Here is a 19,525-nt window from a genome sequence, read left to right as displayed (position 1 = left end):
GGAAACATTCAAGGTCAGGTTGGACGGGGGGCTCTGAGCAACCTGCTCTAGTTGAAGATGTCCCTGCTTATTGCAGGGGGGTTGGACTAGATGACCGTTAGAGGTCCCTTCCAAACCAAACTATTCTATGATTCTATGTAGTTTCTTGCTTACTTCAAGAACTTTAACATGATGGGAAGACCTGGGTTATATTTCTCAAATTCATTTTGAGAAAACAAATATGATTTTCCATTTCAGTATTTCTTACAGCAGTCTATGTTCACCATTCTGACTAACTCTAAATAACATTCATCAAAGTATTCATTAGCTCTGTGTTCCTGAGGGAAGTAGATGTGACATTCCCATTAACACAGGTGTGAGGGCAGTTAGCGTAATTCAAAGAACTTTAGCCCCTTGTTTGAAATGTTGTTTGAATTAAGAGTATGTAGTTGGACTCTTAGTTTGTGTGCTGTCTTGTAACAGTAAGTATTGAACATTTTAGAAGTTTTATACAGAATAATTTCTCCTACCATAAATCATAGAACTTCATCGTCAGATGTTATTTTTAATAATTTCCATATTTTAATTTAATTAGATTTATTTCACATAGAATAATATAATATTATAATATGCTTTTACTGATACCCTTCAAAACTGATTTCAGGTTTTTAGTATTAAAAATGTAATTTCTATACGTGTAATGTGTACCTGCAGCAAAGAAAATAGATCCTTACCAGTTATGTTAAGATTTATAGTGGCCTATAAATCTCCCTACACTTTCACGGTTGGTTGTGAGCTGCCATCTTTCCCTCTTTTTAAATAAAAAATCCCTATTTCTATTTCCAGCTTTCTCCTCTCTTTGTATCCTGAACGCTATTTTACTGGCTCTTCTGACTGCTGAGGAAAAGTGTGTCTCAGATGTTCATAATCTTTCTTGTATACTGATTATTCCATCATTCAAGCTTCTGCATTTCTTTATTATTCCAGTTTAAATTTGTGTTGTACTTTTATCAAATCACTGTATGTTATCTGTTTTGTTCTGAAGATCTCCCATGTTTACTTTGTTCTCCTGTCTGTTTCAACTAGATGCAGTAACAATTGAATTTCATTACCTTAATTGCTAAACTCTAAGCTCAACATTTCACTTAAACATCTAAAATTAAACTTATTTAAAACCCCATCTCACTCAAAAGACTGCACTCTGAGATGCATAACTTTTCTGAGGCCTTTCACATAAGTGTCTGTTTCAGGCCAAATTTGTTCTGAAATTCAGTCCAGACCTTTAATTAGTTTCATGTTCTGAGAAAATGGGCAGGGGGCAGAGGATTCCCCCCCCCCCCCCCCCCCCAATGCTTTAAAGAATTCAGGTGGTAGACAGTAAAGCTTTATCATCTGACTGTCTTGGCAGGGGAGCTCTTTTAGCACAGAGATCCCCCTCCCTCCCCCCCCCATTACTGATCAAATCCATCTGAATTTGGCTGGATTATAAAACTTCTAAAAACGCATTTTTTGTATGCTTTGTGAGGGCATGGTAGAGCTTAACAGCCAGAATGTCTGCAGATCCTATCCACCCTGAGTATCCCTGAGCCTCTTGGATCTTCTTTTATGGACGAAACTGCATGTGCCATCCTCTCTGCCCTGCACAAGCCTCCCTGCAAGACTAGATGGCACATGATCATCCTTGTAGATGGATGTGGCTCAGTTCCCACCTGAGCCATAGAGGTGGAGTCAGTTTTACCCTATGTTTTTATGGGAGGAGGGCTTGGGACAAAACGGAAGCAAAGACTTGGTAGCAGGCAGTCACTGGTACTAGGAGATGAGGCAGCTGTTGGGAATAGCTAAAGAGCAGACTTGTCTGGAAGCTAACACGGAGAGTGCAGTTACAGGCAGGCAGTGGGAGAGTGATGGAAAACTTCTGTATCATCTTTGTGCAGATGTACAACTGTGAGACAGCTTAAGCTTCCTGTTAAAACTTCTCTTCCAAGATCTGCATGTAGCAGCCTGAGTACTCTTCAGAGTATAAAGATTTCTTTTGATTGAAGCCAGCTGGCCCTGCAAAGAGCTTCATGCTCTAGCTCTTCCTGCCCCTCTCCTATACAGATGTACAATAGGTTTAGACGACAAGAGGCATGAGTTTCCACCTGTGTAGAAGTTGAACTGCTGTAGCTGCTGACCAAGATTAATGTATTTTACCTGACCTGAACTAGCCTTGGCTATAGCCTTTTTCTTTTTCTTTTCTTTTTTTTTTCTTTTTAATGAGCTGTTTTTAGAGTCCTAAAATGGACTTGAGTGACTTTAAGGCTGATGTTACGTCATTCAAAAGCTTTTGCTCTTTGGCAGTCATGAGATTAGTATAAACAATGTGCATGTGTACTCAGCTGCTTTGCCCTACAAGCAGGGTAGCGACCTGAATTTTTGTCATTGACTGTTAGACAAAATACATTGTTACTTAGTAACATTTTCAAGAATATTACTAAAAATTGCTTTCAAACTATTATCATACAATGTCAGTTGTACACTTGAATCATAATATATCATGCTTTTACATTCTAACATTTCCAATATTACAAGGATATTTTTCTTAAACTTAAATCTTCATATTATTTTCTTGGCATGTTTCCCATCCTGCTCTCCTGTTACTGACAATGTGAACTTGCCGAGGAACGTCATATGAGAATTATGAGTATAGAAGTGTGGAACTGCATGGAATGTATTTATTTTAGTAAAAAACCCTGCTATTTACAACAGAATCAAGAATCCTAAATCAGATGTCCAAACCAAAGCATATTTTATTGCCTTTCAGAGGAAGAAGGATTATGCTATATACTTTAATATTATACCATTTTCAAAATGCTTCTAGAGTTCTTTGAACTGATCAGAAAATACATTATTTCAACAAGAATAAAACGCAGCACTGGGAGAGATGTTGAAAGGAGTTCTGTTGTATCTGATGGATATTAGCAGTCATGTAACTGTTAGCTTTCTGGATGTATGTAATTCCATTTCAATTTATACTCTTGGCTACTTCTTTATTGTAACAAACCTTATGATTATGCTAATTTCTCCACATGACCGTAGATGACTGAAACAATTATTCATTGATGGCCTTTGTTTCAAATAATTGAAATTATTTAATTTTCTCTGTTCTAAAATGTTGACTTGTTAAACTGTGAGCTATTACATGCTGCATTCTGTAAATGCCTAAATTAGTGCTTTTATAACAGCTTTTTATTACCTGCCTATTTAATGAATATTACTAAAATAAATGTTATTCTGAATTCATTACACTTGTGTCAACCTCTAGTAGGTAAACATTCTTAAAAAGGAGTAAGCAAAATTGACAGCAAATGCTATTTCAGTAAAAGCAAAATTATGTTTATAACAGCTAAATGTAATTGGCTTTGCCATGGATAGCAAACATGCTCTTTTAGAAAATTCAGAAGCATCACTTTCTAGAGAGGTGGTTGATGCCCCAAGCCTGTCAGTGTTTAAGAGGCATTTGGACAATGCCCTTAATAACATGCTTTAACTTTTGGTCAGCCCTGAAGTGGTCAGGCAGTTGGGCTAGATGATCATTGTAGGTCCCTTCCAACTGAAAAATCTCTCCTCCTCTCCTCCTCAACTGAAGTAAAAATTTCTTATGAAACTTTGGGATGTAGTTTCAAGAAAAACTTAAACTCCAAATAACTAAATAAAATAAAATACTTGTACATACCCATGCCTACAGAAGCAATTAGGATTTACAAATTTACAAATTATTCTTTAAATTTTACAAGTTGATTGATGGCAGTCCCCTGCCACTTTTGGGAAGCTTTCCCTCCAGCTATAAAAACTCACACTGCCATGGTATGTTCTACTTATCTCATGTTTGTACTCTAAAATAAAAATTGCAACTTCTAACAGGAGCCTACACTTTCCCCCCTCTGCATGATTTTATGTGAATCACTTTTTTCAACTTCTTGACTGACTGTAAACACCAGATTGCAACCCTGCTTTCCTTGAACCAAAACCTTTTTTTTTTTTTTTTTTTTTTCTCTTGGTGAATCTGAATGTAGTACGTGGGCGAGAAGTAATCATTTTTTTGACTACATATGAGAAATCCACAGTTCTTTATTCCAACTTGATGCATCTCCGTTTGGGATATCTCACAAGAAACAGATTCCTTCTCTTCAGCTGATTGGCATCATTGTGGTAGAAGGTGTGGGATTAAGTTCTAGGGACAAGTTCTCATCTTTTTTAAGAAGGCAAGCATACATTGATACTCAGTGCCAGTTTGTTTTGTCACTTAAAAATTATGTTGTATTTTATTAAATATTGCAGTTATATTTTTTAAAAAATATTTTTCCAATTAATGGGAGGGAAAACCAAGTAGAACACTAACAAGATAACCTTATAATTGTTTTCTGTTTTTTTGGATAGCATGTGTACACTTAATACTGCATTTATTCAAGCTTTCATTGCACACTAGTACCATTTGGAGGTTTTGTGTGCCTAATTTAGCCCCGTTTTACATAACTGCTTTTCACTCTTGCATTCAGCTCATAAGTTCACAAAGTGTTGTCCATGTACTTCAGTAGAGGAATGGTTCGCTGTGTGAAAAATCAGTTTGTCTGCCATTTCAAAGCTTTCTCATTAGTTCCATGCTTCTTGAATTTAGCTTGCATGCATTAAAATTTGTAAAGAAAACAAATATTCTGGGTCTCCATCATCTCTTTTTAGCAATTTAAGTACAGGCCTCTAATTCACATTTGTTTTATCAAATAAGAGCTAATTCTCACTTAGTTCAGTCATTTTCTCTTTTAGCTAAATTGAGCAATACACATTGTTTTCCACATAGAGTGTCAATATTCAGTGTTTTGAATTTCTGTTTAACTACATTTTTGTATTTGTCACAAACCATTCAGGACACTACTGTTGAAGGGACAACATGCAGTACACCTTCTATTGTTCTTCCAGAGAATGCTGTTCCGCCAGATGTAGAAATTGATAAAAATCTGGTTAACAGGTACTATATAATACATTACCAATCTATGCATAAATTGTACAGTAATTCCTGGAGCTGTGTTTCTAAAATATTGTTTTGAAATGTGTATTGTATTAACATATTATTGCTGTATCTCTATTTGTAATTTGATCATATTGTCTTCGCATTTTGATGATGATTTTTAGGATGCAGGGAAGGGGGGGAATGACACAGGAATATAATTGATACTAAAAGGGTAGAGTTTCATATAATACTAAGCCTACCAACCTGACTCAGTATACTTTAAATTTACATGAACTTTCTTATCTTTCAGAATAGCATAATTTGAAACTAAAACCAATATGTAAATTAAAGTTTTGCAAAATTTGGACTAAAAGCTGTAACTTTTGAAGTCCATCCTTTTGCTAGCAAATAAAATATGGCCTGGTGAGGAAAAAAACTGCTTGGTCAAATCCTGTTGTAGACATATAGTGGTGTGTGTGTGCACTACAATCCTACACCTACTACAAGGGTGACTGACAGTTGGATTCCTCATGTTCTGTGGATGGCAATGCGCAATACTATCCTTCTGTCCAAATTTTAACCTTTACTTAGACCCAGTCAATGAGCAACTGAGACCAAAAAAAGTACAACTGAGCATTTCGTGTTTCCTGAAATATTCCCCCCCATGGAAGTTTTTCAATTCAGTAGCTAAATCCCTAATTCTGGTTGACTAATTATATATGTACACCAGTAGTTTTGCCTTTAATCATATAAATATTTCCACTGAACCAATAAGAACTTTGTAGACTGATGTAGAGTTAGGAAATTAATCCTTTTAAGACTTTAAAAAATTACTGTTTTTTAAATACTAAAGTTGTAAGTTCCTCAGGGTATATGCTCAGCCATCAGTGTTGACTCTTGCAAATGTGTATATCTTATGTCTTTGACTCTTGCAAATGTGTATATCTTATGTACAAAGCCTGTGTTGTCTGTTCCCTTCTTGAAATAAAGAACTAGCTATATTACCGTCTTATTACAATATTCTTAGTATCGTGCTGAAAAATAGACATTGTAGCAATAATACTTGCAATCTGTTGTAATTGTTTTGTCTATTGAAAAGAAAATGCAGCAACAGTGTTGTTCTTAAAAACAGTCTGTTTGCATGATCCTTAAATTACTAAAGTGTGTTTTAATGAAGAAGGAAGGTTTGCAATGTATGACAGTTTGTATAATAAGTCTTATCTTTGAGGGCAGAAAGTTTCCAAGGAAGGCTTAATATCATAAAAATACTTAGCAATTTTTACTAATAGCTTTTTCAAGTATTCTATTTTTTTTTATAGTTTTATGAACTTCTGAAAATGCTTCTTACCTTCTTTTGACAGGTTTAGCATATTACATATGTCTTTCAGAATAAATCTACCTTCCAGTCTTGTGCATATTATCTTGGTATTGACTTAAAACACATACTGTGTTATATAACTTAAGGTGATGCTGGTGAAGCTACTGTTATTGTATATTGTTTCTTTTCTTACAAAAGTTGTTGGTAGTCTGGCATTGCTGGCTAACTTTGTTTCATAAGTTAATATTCTGAGATATTAATATTAGAATATCATGATATAATTAGTCAGCATCTTTAAAATTTTCTTCTAAAGCCAGTTAAGATATGCTCAGTTCTTTTGAAGTCCTGAGTTGAAAGCACTGGAAATTGAGTTACTGGACTTTTTTTTCTATCTAAAACACAGGTGCAACAAGTGTAGGCTTCTTTTCCAGCTCTCTTCTTTCCCTTCCTCCTTTGTATCTGTTCAGTCCTCCTTACTGTTTTGGTGGAGCTGCAAAAGAAACTTCTGTAGCACCTGGAAACTGGGATAGGACCACGTTCCTGATCTTGTGAAAGAAAATAGGTATCAGTTGAAAATTCAAGTAGATAAAGTTTCTAAGCTAGACAGTTGGACAACTTAAATGTCTAGCTTGAATACTATAGTACAGTGAGTTTTGAAGCGAATGTTTGGGCCCATTCAGGTAAACAGGGCAAGAATACCACCTTAAGATTAAGCATACATGAAAGTAAGCTGTTGAATGTAAATAATAATCCTGTTTGAAGTTGAAAACTTCAATTCAATTTTGAGTTGAATTAAGGTTATTTTCAGTCTTCTGATAAAGCATACTTCTTGACCTGGGGTTTTTGATTTATTGACCTGCCATTAGACTTAAAATATGGGAATAAACTAATCAGAAAGTATTGATTATAAATCTGTACTATAATTTGCTTGTACTTTTAAAGTGTACTTCTCCAAACTTCAAGATTATTTAAGAGTCAGAATTACAATGCAGCCCTTTAAAAGCAGCATTATTTGCTGGATCAGCATTTAATTTTCTGCAGTCATTTGAGACTTTCACCTGCTTTTCAGTCTAGAAAGTTCCTGTATTGCTATATGGGAGTGTCAGTGTTGGAGCCTAAGAAATTATTTCAGTCATAAAACTTAGTTTAGGAAGCACTAACAATTTACAAAGACTTATTTTTTTTTTTTCAATGTACCATATTTACATGAGTTTTAAGTCGTGATAATGAACTAAAGAAATGTAGTTTTTCTGAGAAATCAAAAGTTATCAATCAAGTGTATGAGGTTATCAGCAAATGTCAGAACTCCTTTGTGAGAGCAATTTCTGTAATTTTCCTTGTTTCTGCAATTTTCCTCCATTTTCCAGTTGTTTGGAGATGAGAGGAATTGCAATAAAACCTTTTCGTTTTCATTTTTTTAATCAAAGAAAAGAGCTTTCTTTTTAATGTTAAATTTTTATAGAGAAGTAGAACTTTTTTTTTTTTTGGTGGCATACTCCCATAATTTTTGTTTGTTAATTTTTCTCTCTAGGTCTCGTAGTCCTCATAGGAGACATTGTAACCGTGCCACTAGGAATCCAACAAGTTCATTGACTTCTGTTGGTAAGAAGTGATTATTCATTTAAGCTAGGATGTTTTCTCAGAAAATGTGACATGCAATAAAGACCTAAATATGGAGTCTGACTGTATTGACTACAGCTTTTTTCCTGTGCATACTGTCTGTAATGCATGCACAGGGAATACTGCTAGCATGTTGAATTGTGATCATGAGTTTGTGATCATAAGTGGATTGTATGCAGACAGATCCAGGGAAATATTCATATTGTTAGTTTCATAAAGTTGTTAGATTAGTGTGTTAGCTTAACATTTTTAGAAGGCTGGAGATATACAGGCTTGAAATTCTTGTTGTACGCAAAATACTGTTCAGTAATACTGGTTTTGTTACTTTTGAACAACTGGAATTTTTTTAGTAAGGAGCTTAACAGACACTTAAGTCTCAAGTTATTTAGTTTGGCTATCATATCAGATTAAACTTTAAAGGAAAACAGCTAGCCAGGGGAAGATTTTCTTCTTTTCTTCACTTTCTGAAGTCTCTTAATACATAATTAGTTCTATTAGTTTTCCGATAGCTACCTGTGGAGTAAATTGTTATTCAAGGGGACTAATGGTGTGGATGCAGATTTGTGAGTACTACAAACTGAGGTAAATGCTCATCCTGTTAAGTCAGTGGCAAAGCTCCCATCAGTTCTTAGTCTTAATATGTTTGCATTTGGATTGTTGTCTCCATTTATGTATTTCCTGTAAAGTAAAAGTTGAACAGAGTTGATAGAATGGTTATACTATCACATGTAAAGTCAGGAATTTAGAATACATTTTAAAAATTATTTTTATCTTTACAACAATGTTACTTTATCCTAGCCATTAACTTAATTTGAGCCAATTATCACTGCTTTATGCTGTGCATGAAAAGAGTTTTCTGTAAAATCATGGACTTGTGTGATCATTGCATAACTTAAAAAAAATACTGTGTTTGTGACAGACTTAAAACCAAGCTTATCAGGTGACTATTCCAATACTCCTAGAGGCTTTTAAAGGGAAGCAGCCTTTCTACTATCACTAAGGAACCTAGTTCTTAGGCATCTTGAAACAGATGCATCTGTATCTTTTTTTTTTTCATTACTAAAGCACCAGCAAATGTCAGAGCCCTGCTACTTCTCCGATACTCAAAATATTCAGAATAAAAATTCTGTTTTATCAGCTCAGATTGCCTTTAGTAATTGAGATTCTATTAAGGGCTCTGATTAATAAGTCCTCTTCACGTGTTTTTATTAAGAAACTCAGAAGTGTGGAGTTGTTCTTGATCAATATATTGAACATAGGCATGGGGGTTCATGGAGCGTTTCTGAATTTTCCAATAGCAAAGGGATTCCTGGCAGTCTCAGCAAATATTTCTTATAAGCATTGGTCTGCTGATCATGCATCCCTAGGGTTCTTTCCCTTTTTATATAAATTATAGGTATGTTTCTACTTTCTCTTATATAGGAGGTATTGCATGAAGAAAAAAATAATAGGTACCTCTGAAAGTAACCCAAACTATCTCTGCTATTAACAGTGTATATACCTTATTTTTTTTCTTTCCGGTGGTCAAAACAGAGAGGCCAGAACCCTTTCCAGCAGAATTTAATGTATTATTACACATTTCATTTCCCTTTTTGTGGATTTATGAGGGTTAGTTTGCTGGAATTAATTTGATATTTGTGACATGACAAAAATACAATAATAATTTTAGAAACCTGGGATCCTGGACTAGTTTTACACAAATAGACAATTGGAGATTTTTAAATTTAGCAGAACATCCTTGGCATTGCCTTTTTCTTAATAAGAAAATAAAATATTTTATCTAAGTAGTATTTCCACTGTTGTACTAGAGTTAGCTTCTCAGCCATGCAGAGAGAAGGTGCTAACTATTCGTATCAGTAACAGTCAGAATTAATCCTTACTAGTTTGTGATTCTGAAGCTTTCGTAACTGGGTACTCAGTTGCATCAGTATGCCTATAAAAATGTAGTTGAGAGAAAGCCCACTGAAAGATTGTTAGGAGGCTTCAAAGAGTTGTGACTTCTCTTGCATTTGCTCCAGTTTTGTGATTGGTCCTTTAAATTAATGAGTAAAATGTGGTTTTTGGCTGCTTGCATTCAAAGGGAAACTTCCTTTATATGTCCTATAAAACTAAGATGGAGATAAGATCCATGTAAATCAGCTCAGATCCACTTAAGGGAAACTGGAACACTTAAAATCTATCCTGCTTGCCAGCAGTTGATTTTAAAGGTAATTAAACTTGTGGAAACTAAATAAATTAATGGAACTATACTTACAGAAATCAGACTTATACAAAAGAATGATTATCCCTCCATATTCAGAGATGCAGCAGCAAGAGCTGCTCCCCTCCCGGCCCTGCCTGCTCCCCAAATCTGGTATCCAAATTAGGGCTTTACGATCCGGATGGGTGGACAACTGGACAGGTAAAATATTGTTTGGATAGTTTGGCTCTGAGGGTTGTGACTGGATGGTTGGTCATATGCTCCCTAGATGTTAGCAAAAGGAGAGGGTTCTCTGAAAGAAACAAACCTTTCCAGATGTCATTCTGCTGAAGACAGAGCTTTGCTTCAAGCCTGCTTTCTGTTCCAGCTGCTGCGGCTGGCCTTTGGCTGTGTTCTTAGAACCCACTCAAGAAAATGAGTTGTGCTTTCCATCTTTATCAATGACTGGAGGAGGATAGAGTGCACTCTCATCAAATTAGCAGAAGAAATCAAATTGGGGGAGATTAATTAATACATGCTTGAGGGCAGTGCTGCAATTCAGAGAGACCTAGACATGCTGGAGGAATGAGCCAGTAGGAACCATATGAAATTCAGCAAAGACAAATTCAGAGTCCTATGTCTGGGAAGAAATAACCCCTTGCAGTAGATACAGGCTGGGGCTTGGCTAGCTGGAAAGCCGCTCTGCTGAAAAAGGCCTGGAGGCCTTGGTAGACAGCAGGTTGAACATGAACCAGCAGTGTGCCCTTGCAGCAAAGAGGACTAACAGTATTGTGGACTGTACTAATAGAAGCTTAGCCAGTAGATCAAGGAAAGTGTTCATTCCCTTTTATTTAGCACTCTAGACTGTATCTAGAAAACTGCATCCAGTTTTGGGACCTCCAATAAAAGAAGGGTGTTGATAAATGGGAGTGAGTCCAACGGAGGGCCACAAAGATGGTCCAGGGGCTGGAAACACTTGACCTGTGAGGGAAGGCTGAAGGAGCTGGCCTAATTTAGCCTGGAGAAGAGATGGCTTTAGGGGAAACCTAATACAGCCTTTCAATACTGATGAGAAGATTATCAAGAAAACGGATTCAGGCCCATGGCAGGAGGACAAGAGGCAATGAACGTAATTTGAAACAAGCGAAGCTCTAAGTGGGTAGAAAGAAGAATTTTTCGCTCACTATAGAATCAAGCATTAGAACAGTCTGCCCAGAGAGGTTTTGCATCTCCATCCTTAGAGGTTTTTCAAGACCAGATTGTCTTGAAAGACCAGAAACCTAGTCTGATTTCACGACTCATTCTGCTTTGAACAGGTTGGACTAGGTGACCTCCAATAGTCCTTTCCAACCTGAATTACTCTATGATTCTAAGATATTGCTTTTCTAAGTTAGGCATTTTCTAATTAAACTCTGTTACAAAATGTCTCCTGTTGGAGGTCTGACTTGCCTGAAAGAAACATAATTTTATGGACATGTACAAAATCATGAACTTGTAGACCTGAAATAATGAACAAGTGATTCTCTGAACATTTGTAAGCAGGTGCTGAGATGGGATGCAGCAGGAGAAACTAAAGGGAATTCATGGGAAAAGAGGAAATGGCAGCAAAGGGGAAGGGAAATGGAAGTGATGAAGAGGCAGAAGGCAAGGCAAATATAAAGAGGCAAAGATGTTGAGTATAGTGAGGAAAACTCATCTGCTCAAGGAAGATAGAAATTACCATGCCTTACAGCTTTCCTCTTCTGCTGGCCCAAGGAAAGTGCCATGGGAGGTCCTTCTCTCAAACTTTCAACACACAAATCATAGTGTAAAACAAAAGATATTTCATTAAAAATAGATTGCTTTAAGAATATCCAATCTGTGGGCATGCATTTTGACAGCCTTGAAATGGAACTAAATTTATGGAAATTAAAAACAAAACAACCCTTCCCCCCAAAAAACCCAAAAAACACCAAACCAAACAACCCCACACCCACAAACCAAAAACCCTTGAGTTTTTGCTGCTTACTTACGTCCTTAGCTTTTCTGAAGACTGATTGTTCTGTAATGGCTCTTGTCAAATTTAAAAATATGTTTCTCTTATTACCTGATGACTTCCCTCCCCCTTACCCAAGCTGTTCTTTAGTAAGTTGTTCTTATTGCAAAACAGCGTTATAAATTCATCATCAAGCTGGGGAGAGAGACAGTCACAACTGATACTTCTTAGAACACATTTTATTCACTAAGCTGTTGTTAATGTGATCAAGTTGTTACTAATACCAGATAACTCTTTACATGACACAGTCACTTATTCACTCATATCGTTAGTTCACTCACACAGTTACAAATTTTCTCAGAGTTACCTGAGAATAAATGTGTGACTTGCAGTCTGTTGTTGATGCTAGTGTGTGCCTGTGGCCTTGTACAGACTGAGCAGACTGTTGGTGGTCTGTTTATCAGTTCTTGCAGATCCAACAAGCTTACTAGTCTGTAGAGTTTATCAACCCATGAAAAACTTGCATACACTACCTTGTCAGCATATATGTTTCCTTTTTTTGGCCTGTTGTTTTCAGGTAACTCTTTCTCCATACAAGCCTAGATGCTTGTAGAAGCCATTCATACCAACTCACACAGAGAGCCTTTCCGACAACAAGCTACATTCTTTGCTTAATCATAGCCTGGGGAATTGTAAAAATTAGTGCTCAAAGTTTAGTGTGTTTGACCAATTTGGAAGCCAGGGATTAATGGGTTCTTTCTACAACTAATTAAAAATTGTTTAGAAAACAGTGCATTAATCTAAAGGTCTAAGTGTAAGGCAGCGGCTTTCAGTTTGTGGTCCATGCATTCTCCTGGGTCACATATCTAACCTATAAACATAAGTGGGCATGAGGAAAAGCAATCTCTAACAATGCCTTCTTTAACCATTGGATATTCTAATGGGATTTGCAATTCCTTTGGAAAATTCGTGCAGGTCCACCACATGGTAGAGATTGATTTGCTTTTTGAAATAGCTTTATAATTCTCAGGCTTTAGCTATTCAACTTCTTCTGCTTGCAGCTTTGCCAGATGCAGCTTTACTGTTGCTTCTGTATTTGTGGGAAAAGCTCTTCTATCTGCATAGAATAAAATCTTTATACTTCCAAACGCTGCACTTTGTTTTGTAGATTATTTGATGGAATCACCTGTATCTTAAAACTAGTGTGCATAAATCTTTGCTGGGTGAGTTTGTGGGACCTTAGCCTTGAAAAACTGGACATACAAAATCCATGGAAAAACTGAGTCTACGACAGAAATGCCGTGACTGCTAGTTGAGATGGATCTAATGCTGCTTTTACTGATAAATTAGAAAAACTGTACTGGGGACACAGCCAGAAAAGCTAGTTTCACATATCAGAGCATCTTTGATCATAGTGACTTAATCTTAGTGGGTTATCTGTGTTTTTGAGGACTTGCTCTAAACTTGAGAATATAACAACATTAGAAATGAGCAGACATTAATGTTTGTTAAATGCAAGCTCAAAGCTGAATTTATAGGTACGTTTTGTACTTGCTACTCTGAAATGCCACAGCATATCTGGAAATATGAGGTACAGCTCTAATTCTGACGTTTTCTACCCAGACAACAGTGGTCATGTGATTGATCTGGTAAATGATCAGCTACCATATGTCAAAATATCAGAGGAAGACAAAAAGAAGAACCTTGAATTACTAGAAGAAGCAAAGAAAGTGAGCGAGAGGTTTCTGATGCGCAGAGGCAGAAAGTCAAGAAGCAGCCTTCCGGAGTCACCCACAGGTAGGTGCAGATTATGAAAACAGGATTTTATATTCTACTTCAAAGATCTGCAAAGGCTCAAACAAGCATCTACTGTAATGCATACATTGCTACTGTATACATACACTTTGTTAATTTGAAGGTCAGAATCCCTCTGCCCCTTCTCACAATTCCGTATAAAACAGAAATGACCAATCTCTATATTCAGATGTAACAGTGGAAGATGGTGTAAAGATTTCAAGTGCCTGAATGACACACTGCAAACACCTTAACAGGAAAGCATGAAGTATTTCTATTGGAATCTAAAAAATGGTCACAAATTTCTGTTTGTGAAGATTTTCTTCCTAAAGTTCCTTTTGTACATAAAATGAAATTTTAATGGCAAGATTCATACTGCTGAAAAAACATTCCCCCCAGACATAATTACACAGACTTTTATTCTGAACATAGTCATAAACTAAGCTGAATGGACCAGATCCTCCTTTAAAAACAGCAGAATAAAATGTTTTGTTCTAGAATGTCAGTTGAAATTATCTTTTTTCCCTCATATGAAGTGTTTGAAAACTAGGACAAAATGCCATTTTATCATGAAGTAGGACTTTCATTTAGCTTTGAAATGCCAATTCAAAACAAAGTTCTATCTTAAAATTGGCTTCACACTTTCTGGAGGAAAAAAAACAACTATACCTTTTAAAATTAAATTTTCCTTTTTTTAATTTCTAAATTCCTTGTGAATCCTTCTCTTGTGTCTACTTCTCTGCAGTGCTTACAGTATCAGAAAACTGAGGAGAATAAGGATTCTGTGTATCAACAGCATTGTATTTGTTTATGGCAGGCATATGAGATAAAACCTACTCTAGGTTCCTAAAATGACTTGTCAGGTTCTGGACAAACTCATGATTGATGACTATGATATTCATGTTTTAAACTTATCTGAATTTTAAAAATTCAGAAGCTACAAGCCTAGAAAGTAAAATGACCTTTTTTTTGTTTTTGTCTTTGTTTTAATGAAGCAGTTTCCCCTACAGTTAGTCCTAAAGTTTCACCAGTAGCATCTCGGAGCAACTCTCTCACTCTTCCAGTTCCATCAGGTAAAATGATCTATGCAGGTTCAAACTTTAACTTATAAAAGCTCACAAAAATGTATTTTTTAATATTTCTTGAGGAGAAGTCAAAATCTGTAGATTCAAGCATATCCTCCTGAATATGACAAAGCTCATGAATGCCCATAATATATATTTTTACTTTTTTTTTTTGTACTATATTTTTATTCCTGTGGTGCTGCTAGGTTACATGTTCTATTTTTTTACTCTTTTCAATAATGGGGTTTTCAGAAGCTTTAATCATAGAATCATAGAATAGTTTGGGTTGGAAGGGATCTTAATGATCTTTCACTTACTATATTTTAGATTTTTTTTTCCCTTTTAAATAGTATTTTCCACATTTAAATTTTGTCCTTAATATATTACATGGAACTGTGCATGTATGTGTTTGCTAATGCTGTAGTAGTAAAAATTTTGAGCAAGACATCAGAATATGCCTTAATTATGTGTGTGTCTTTCTAGGGTCTGATGCATGCACAACCGCTAGTGTCGAGTCAGGATCTCCAGGGCAGGTAAGAAAGAGCTGAATAGTCTGCACAGTAACCTGGTTATTACAGTACTATATTACACTATGCTGTCCTGTTAGTCCCTGAGGAAAATGGGATGTTTTGAATACCATTTTATATACCAAGATTGGGTTATTGATATGTTTTTTCTGCAGAGTGAGTGACTAATAAATGTTTACTCTGAAGACAAAAATCCATGAGGTGACAAGTGCTGAAGGATCATAGAGATGTTAAGTGTAGAAAATGGAAAAAGATCCAATATAATCCTAATCTATGGAAAAAACTAATCCCTAAAATTACTTCATAAATAAATGTGACAAGCAGTCTAAAAATTAAGAGATTCAAAGTTCATCCATTAATATCTATATCTAACATTTGCAGCATAGATGTGAAAGATAACCTTGTAAGGCAACTTTTTTCTTCCTTTTTTGCTAGAATAACAGAACTGTGAAAGAGGATGACAGGCAAACTGCAGAGGTAAGTGTTTCACATTAAGTGTTGAACAAAATCTGCCTGTTTGTCTTAGCACACATATGCCCGTTATTTATGTGACTAGAAAAGGCTAAAAGACTGTTCACTGACTGAAAAGAAAAATGATACCGCTGTAAGAAATTGTGAAGCACCTGCAAATGTAGTGGAGGACAATGGGCTTACAGCTAGCCTTTACATCCTATCATGCACCCTGCTCTAGCTCAATTAAAATCATATACTAAATACCTTTATAAGTAAAGTAAAAATATCTACTGTAGCCACTTTGGTGTATGCTGGTGTTTTAGACAGACGTCCTCTTACAGACACCTTTGGTTCAGTGGAAGAGGTTACTGTATCTCGTGTTCCTCACCACTGATGGGATGTTACTGCTCCACACAACTATTGGTGGAGCAGTTTATATGAATGCTTCCTAATTTTTTTCAGGTATTGTCAGATGGCCCTTTAAAGAGATTTTGCTGTGAGTGGATTAGGCAATACTTAGAAAAAACAGTATGGCAGCAGAATTTTGGAGCAGCAAATATAAAGGAAAGGAGTAGCAACGTATCTAAGGCAGAGCCCACAGTTAGATTGTATGTTGGTTGCCTTAAATTGCTGACACAGGTGCCCTTAGACAAAATACAGATTCTGTATCAAAGTAGCCAAGGTATAGGCAAACATTCTTTTGCCAGTTCTCCTGTAGAGATTGCAGCCAAATTATAATCTATGGTACTGCACACAAAGTAAAAAGAGAGAAATTACAATATGTGCTTTAACTTAGTGTACAAGCCCATGTTTTTTTCCCTTGGGAAGTGAGGGACTAACGGAAAACAATCAAAGGAAAGTAACAGTGCTATAAGATACAGGGTTAAATGCATGCACTCAGGCAAACCTTACATTAAGATGATGAGAAACTTGGCTATATGAGGATTGCTGTAATGGACTCTGGAATGGGAGGAGGTTATCTCAAAAGTTCAGAGAAGAGATTCCCAATTCAGTGTTCTTTCAAGTGCCTTTTAAAAATTATTTCTCTCGTCAACAGCACATGTTTAAAAGCCAATGTCACTGAAAAGGAAATGGCTTTTTACAGTGAAAATCTGTCCTTGGGCAAGGGAAGAGAGAAAACTGCACTTGTTTCTCTGTTTTATGTGTGTCCCTCTACTTTCAGAATGCTGCAAGAGGATTAATTGATCGAAGGCAGAATGATCAAAGAAAGATTTCTCAGGGAAGGTTTGTTCCTCGTTCTGCTGGTTTTGAAAACTCCAAAGAGAAGCTCTCAGAACAAAAAGAAAACTTTGATCCACGTAAACATATGGATACTTTACCTAAATACTCCCCTTCAGGTGGTGATGGTGGCAGAATGTCTCTTAACACTTGCGTGAATGTTTGTGAAAATGAACTTGGAAAATCATTCCTCAAGAAAGCAAAAGAAAATGATGTTCCTTTAAGAACCCATCTACCAGGACCAGGAATAGGAAATATAGACTCAAAGCTAAAAATTCCTGTTCCAGAAATGAGGGACCATAAAGTTTCATGTAAACCAGAATTTAAACTGTGTGGACTGCGTCCTCCTCTACTACGGGCTGTATCATGGGATAGCTTGGAGCCTGGACAGAAGGATGAAACACCTTTAAAATTACCGTCTGAGGAAGATAAAAGCTTTGTTGTTGGTAATAAATCCAGCAATCAATTAAAAGCATTCAAAGACCTTCAAATCCAAGTTCAACCGGTTCGAATGCAGAAATTGACAAAGCTCAGAGAGGTGAGTCCTAGTCATCAGCTGTATCCTGTTTTAAAGTTATTTTCATACCTTACTAAACTTTCAACTTGCTTAGCATTATTTTTATCATTGCAGGAAACATACAGCAATATAATGGGAAACAGTTTCAGCAAAATCAATACAGAATTGTATCATTTTTCCTTTGCAACTTTAGTAAACGGTAACCTGTAACTAAATTCCATGGAATTATTCTATTTTAGTTCGCTTCAAATATGCATCAATTGCACTGTGGTCTCTTCAGTATGCACATATGCATGTGCATATGGTCTTGCACATGCAGGTTTTGGCCACCAGAAAAAAATCGTTATACTTGTGTCAAGAAAGTACTAATTGCTTTCATTGTGACAGAAAGGTAGTCTAAAACACAATATATCTCATATTTGCATCGTTTACATGACCTATAAACAGGAAGCAGTTGATTAACAATCATGTCATTTGTAAAAGGTACTTGGGACTAAAATGATCTATTTTGATTTCTAAAGAGAATTTTAGATCTGAAGAATCTTTCCTTCCTCAGGATGTAACAACATTATCTTTAAAAGGGTCACTTATGCTCTTTTACTTCCTTTGCTTCCCTGTGCTATGCTTTTTCTGTTCCTTCAGCATTGTACTCAAATCCACGGGCTCTTCCAATACATTGACTAATTGACTGATTTCTGTATGAGTAGGCTGAGACCTGCGTATAAACAGAAATCTTTAACTGAAGTTTGGAGACAGTTACTATACTCTTGTTTGACGGCTTACAAGCCTCTGCATGTCATATAATATTTGTAAACTTTCTTTGGATTTAAAAATCACTTTTACTTTGTTCAGCTGAGTGTTTTTGAGCCCTGTATTGGTTGGTATTCTCCCTTCTAAGGGCAGTAGTCCTGTCATTCAAGAATACTAGCCTTTGCAATAACATTACATTTGCAAGATCTCAGGGGACAGGAAATTGTTTAATAAGCAAAAAATCATACCAAAACATTCTCAGACAATGTCTCAAACTGTCCAGAGTTTTAAAACTGGGTGTCTCTGAGAGGAAGGGCAGGTAGAGGATGGCCAGACTTAGAGTTCCTAATTCTAACATGATGCAAATATGTCAGCTTCTTGAAGGATAGACTTGAACTATGAAATCTATAAAGTAATCCGTTGTTAAATAATTATCTAAATGATTGGTAAAAATTAATTAAACCCTAGGAATTAACCAGTGTATTGAAAAAGTAGAAATGCCATGAAATGAGAAACCACCATCATAAAGCAATTAGCATGTGTGTATAGCAAAAATGACCTTTGAAAGAAAAAGAAAAAAAATGTACTAGTTATTTTCCTTAACAGCCTAATAAGACTATTTTCTTTGACCTCCAGTAGTTAATATTTTAAGATGAACAGAGGGCTGACAGGCAAGGACCTCAGATTCTGGACTTCAGTTATTTCATTCCCATTGTATTGCTTGAGAATGGCAGCTCAGTTATTAATCTTTTCCTGTTTATATAACACACGTATTCTTAGCATATATGTACTGGAAGTTTTGATTATAGAGACACTTGAGCCATATAATTTTGAAAGTCCTAGAAGTTGTTAAGCACAAATAGTAGTTAGAGTCGGAAAATGAATACAACATAATATATAATTCCAGTTAGGTGAGATTTGAATTCTGTCTCCAGTAGGAATTGCCTACTTATAAAGAAAAGCAGGTGTTTGTGAATTTTAAACATATTTGAGAATATGAAAGTAGAAAATGAGATGATAGGAGGAGAAATAAGATAACAAGGTTTAATCCTTGAGAGTACATTCTTCCCTACCTGTAAGGAATAGGGGCAGAGTACAGTAACAGTGAAGTATTAACTTGCAA

The 19,525-nt window shown here is 35.9% G+C and overlaps 1 protein-coding gene across 8 annotated transcripts in view; it reads left to right on the top strand.

Annotated features, from left to right (window-relative positions):
• Positions 1-19,525, top strand: part of MRVI1 (murine retrovirus integration site 1 homolog) — an 83,828-nt gene that overhangs the window by 41,812 nt on the left and 22,491 nt on the right. For 7 of the 8 annotated variants that reach the window (XM_019474528.1, XM_019474530.1, XM_009288824.2 and 4 more), the window contains 7 exons: positions 4,884-4,984; positions 7,816-7,886; positions 13,682-13,855; positions 14,848-14,925; positions 15,400-15,449; positions 15,879-15,920; positions 17,080-17,673. In XM_019474528.1, the coding sequence (XP_019330073.1) occupies positions 4,884-4,984; positions 7,816-7,886; positions 13,682-13,855; positions 14,848-14,925; positions 15,400-15,449; positions 15,879-15,920; positions 17,080-17,673 (1,110 nt within the window). The remainder of the gene's footprint in view (positions 1-4,883; positions 4,985-7,815; positions 7,887-13,681; positions 13,856-14,847; positions 14,926-15,399; positions 15,450-15,878; positions 15,921-17,079; positions 17,674-19,525) is intronic. The other variant, XM_009288823.2, reaches the window with a different exon arrangement.

Source organism: Aptenodytes forsteri, unplaced genomic scaffold (assembly GCF_000699145.1).
Source record: "Aptenodytes forsteri isolate BGI_AS27 unplaced genomic scaffold, ASM69914v1 Scaffold8, whole genome shotgun sequence".
Classification (NCBI taxonomy): domain Eukaryota; kingdom Metazoa; phylum Chordata; class Aves; order Sphenisciformes; family Spheniscidae; genus Aptenodytes; species Aptenodytes forsteri.
This window is presented reverse-complemented; position numbering and strand designations above follow the sequence as displayed.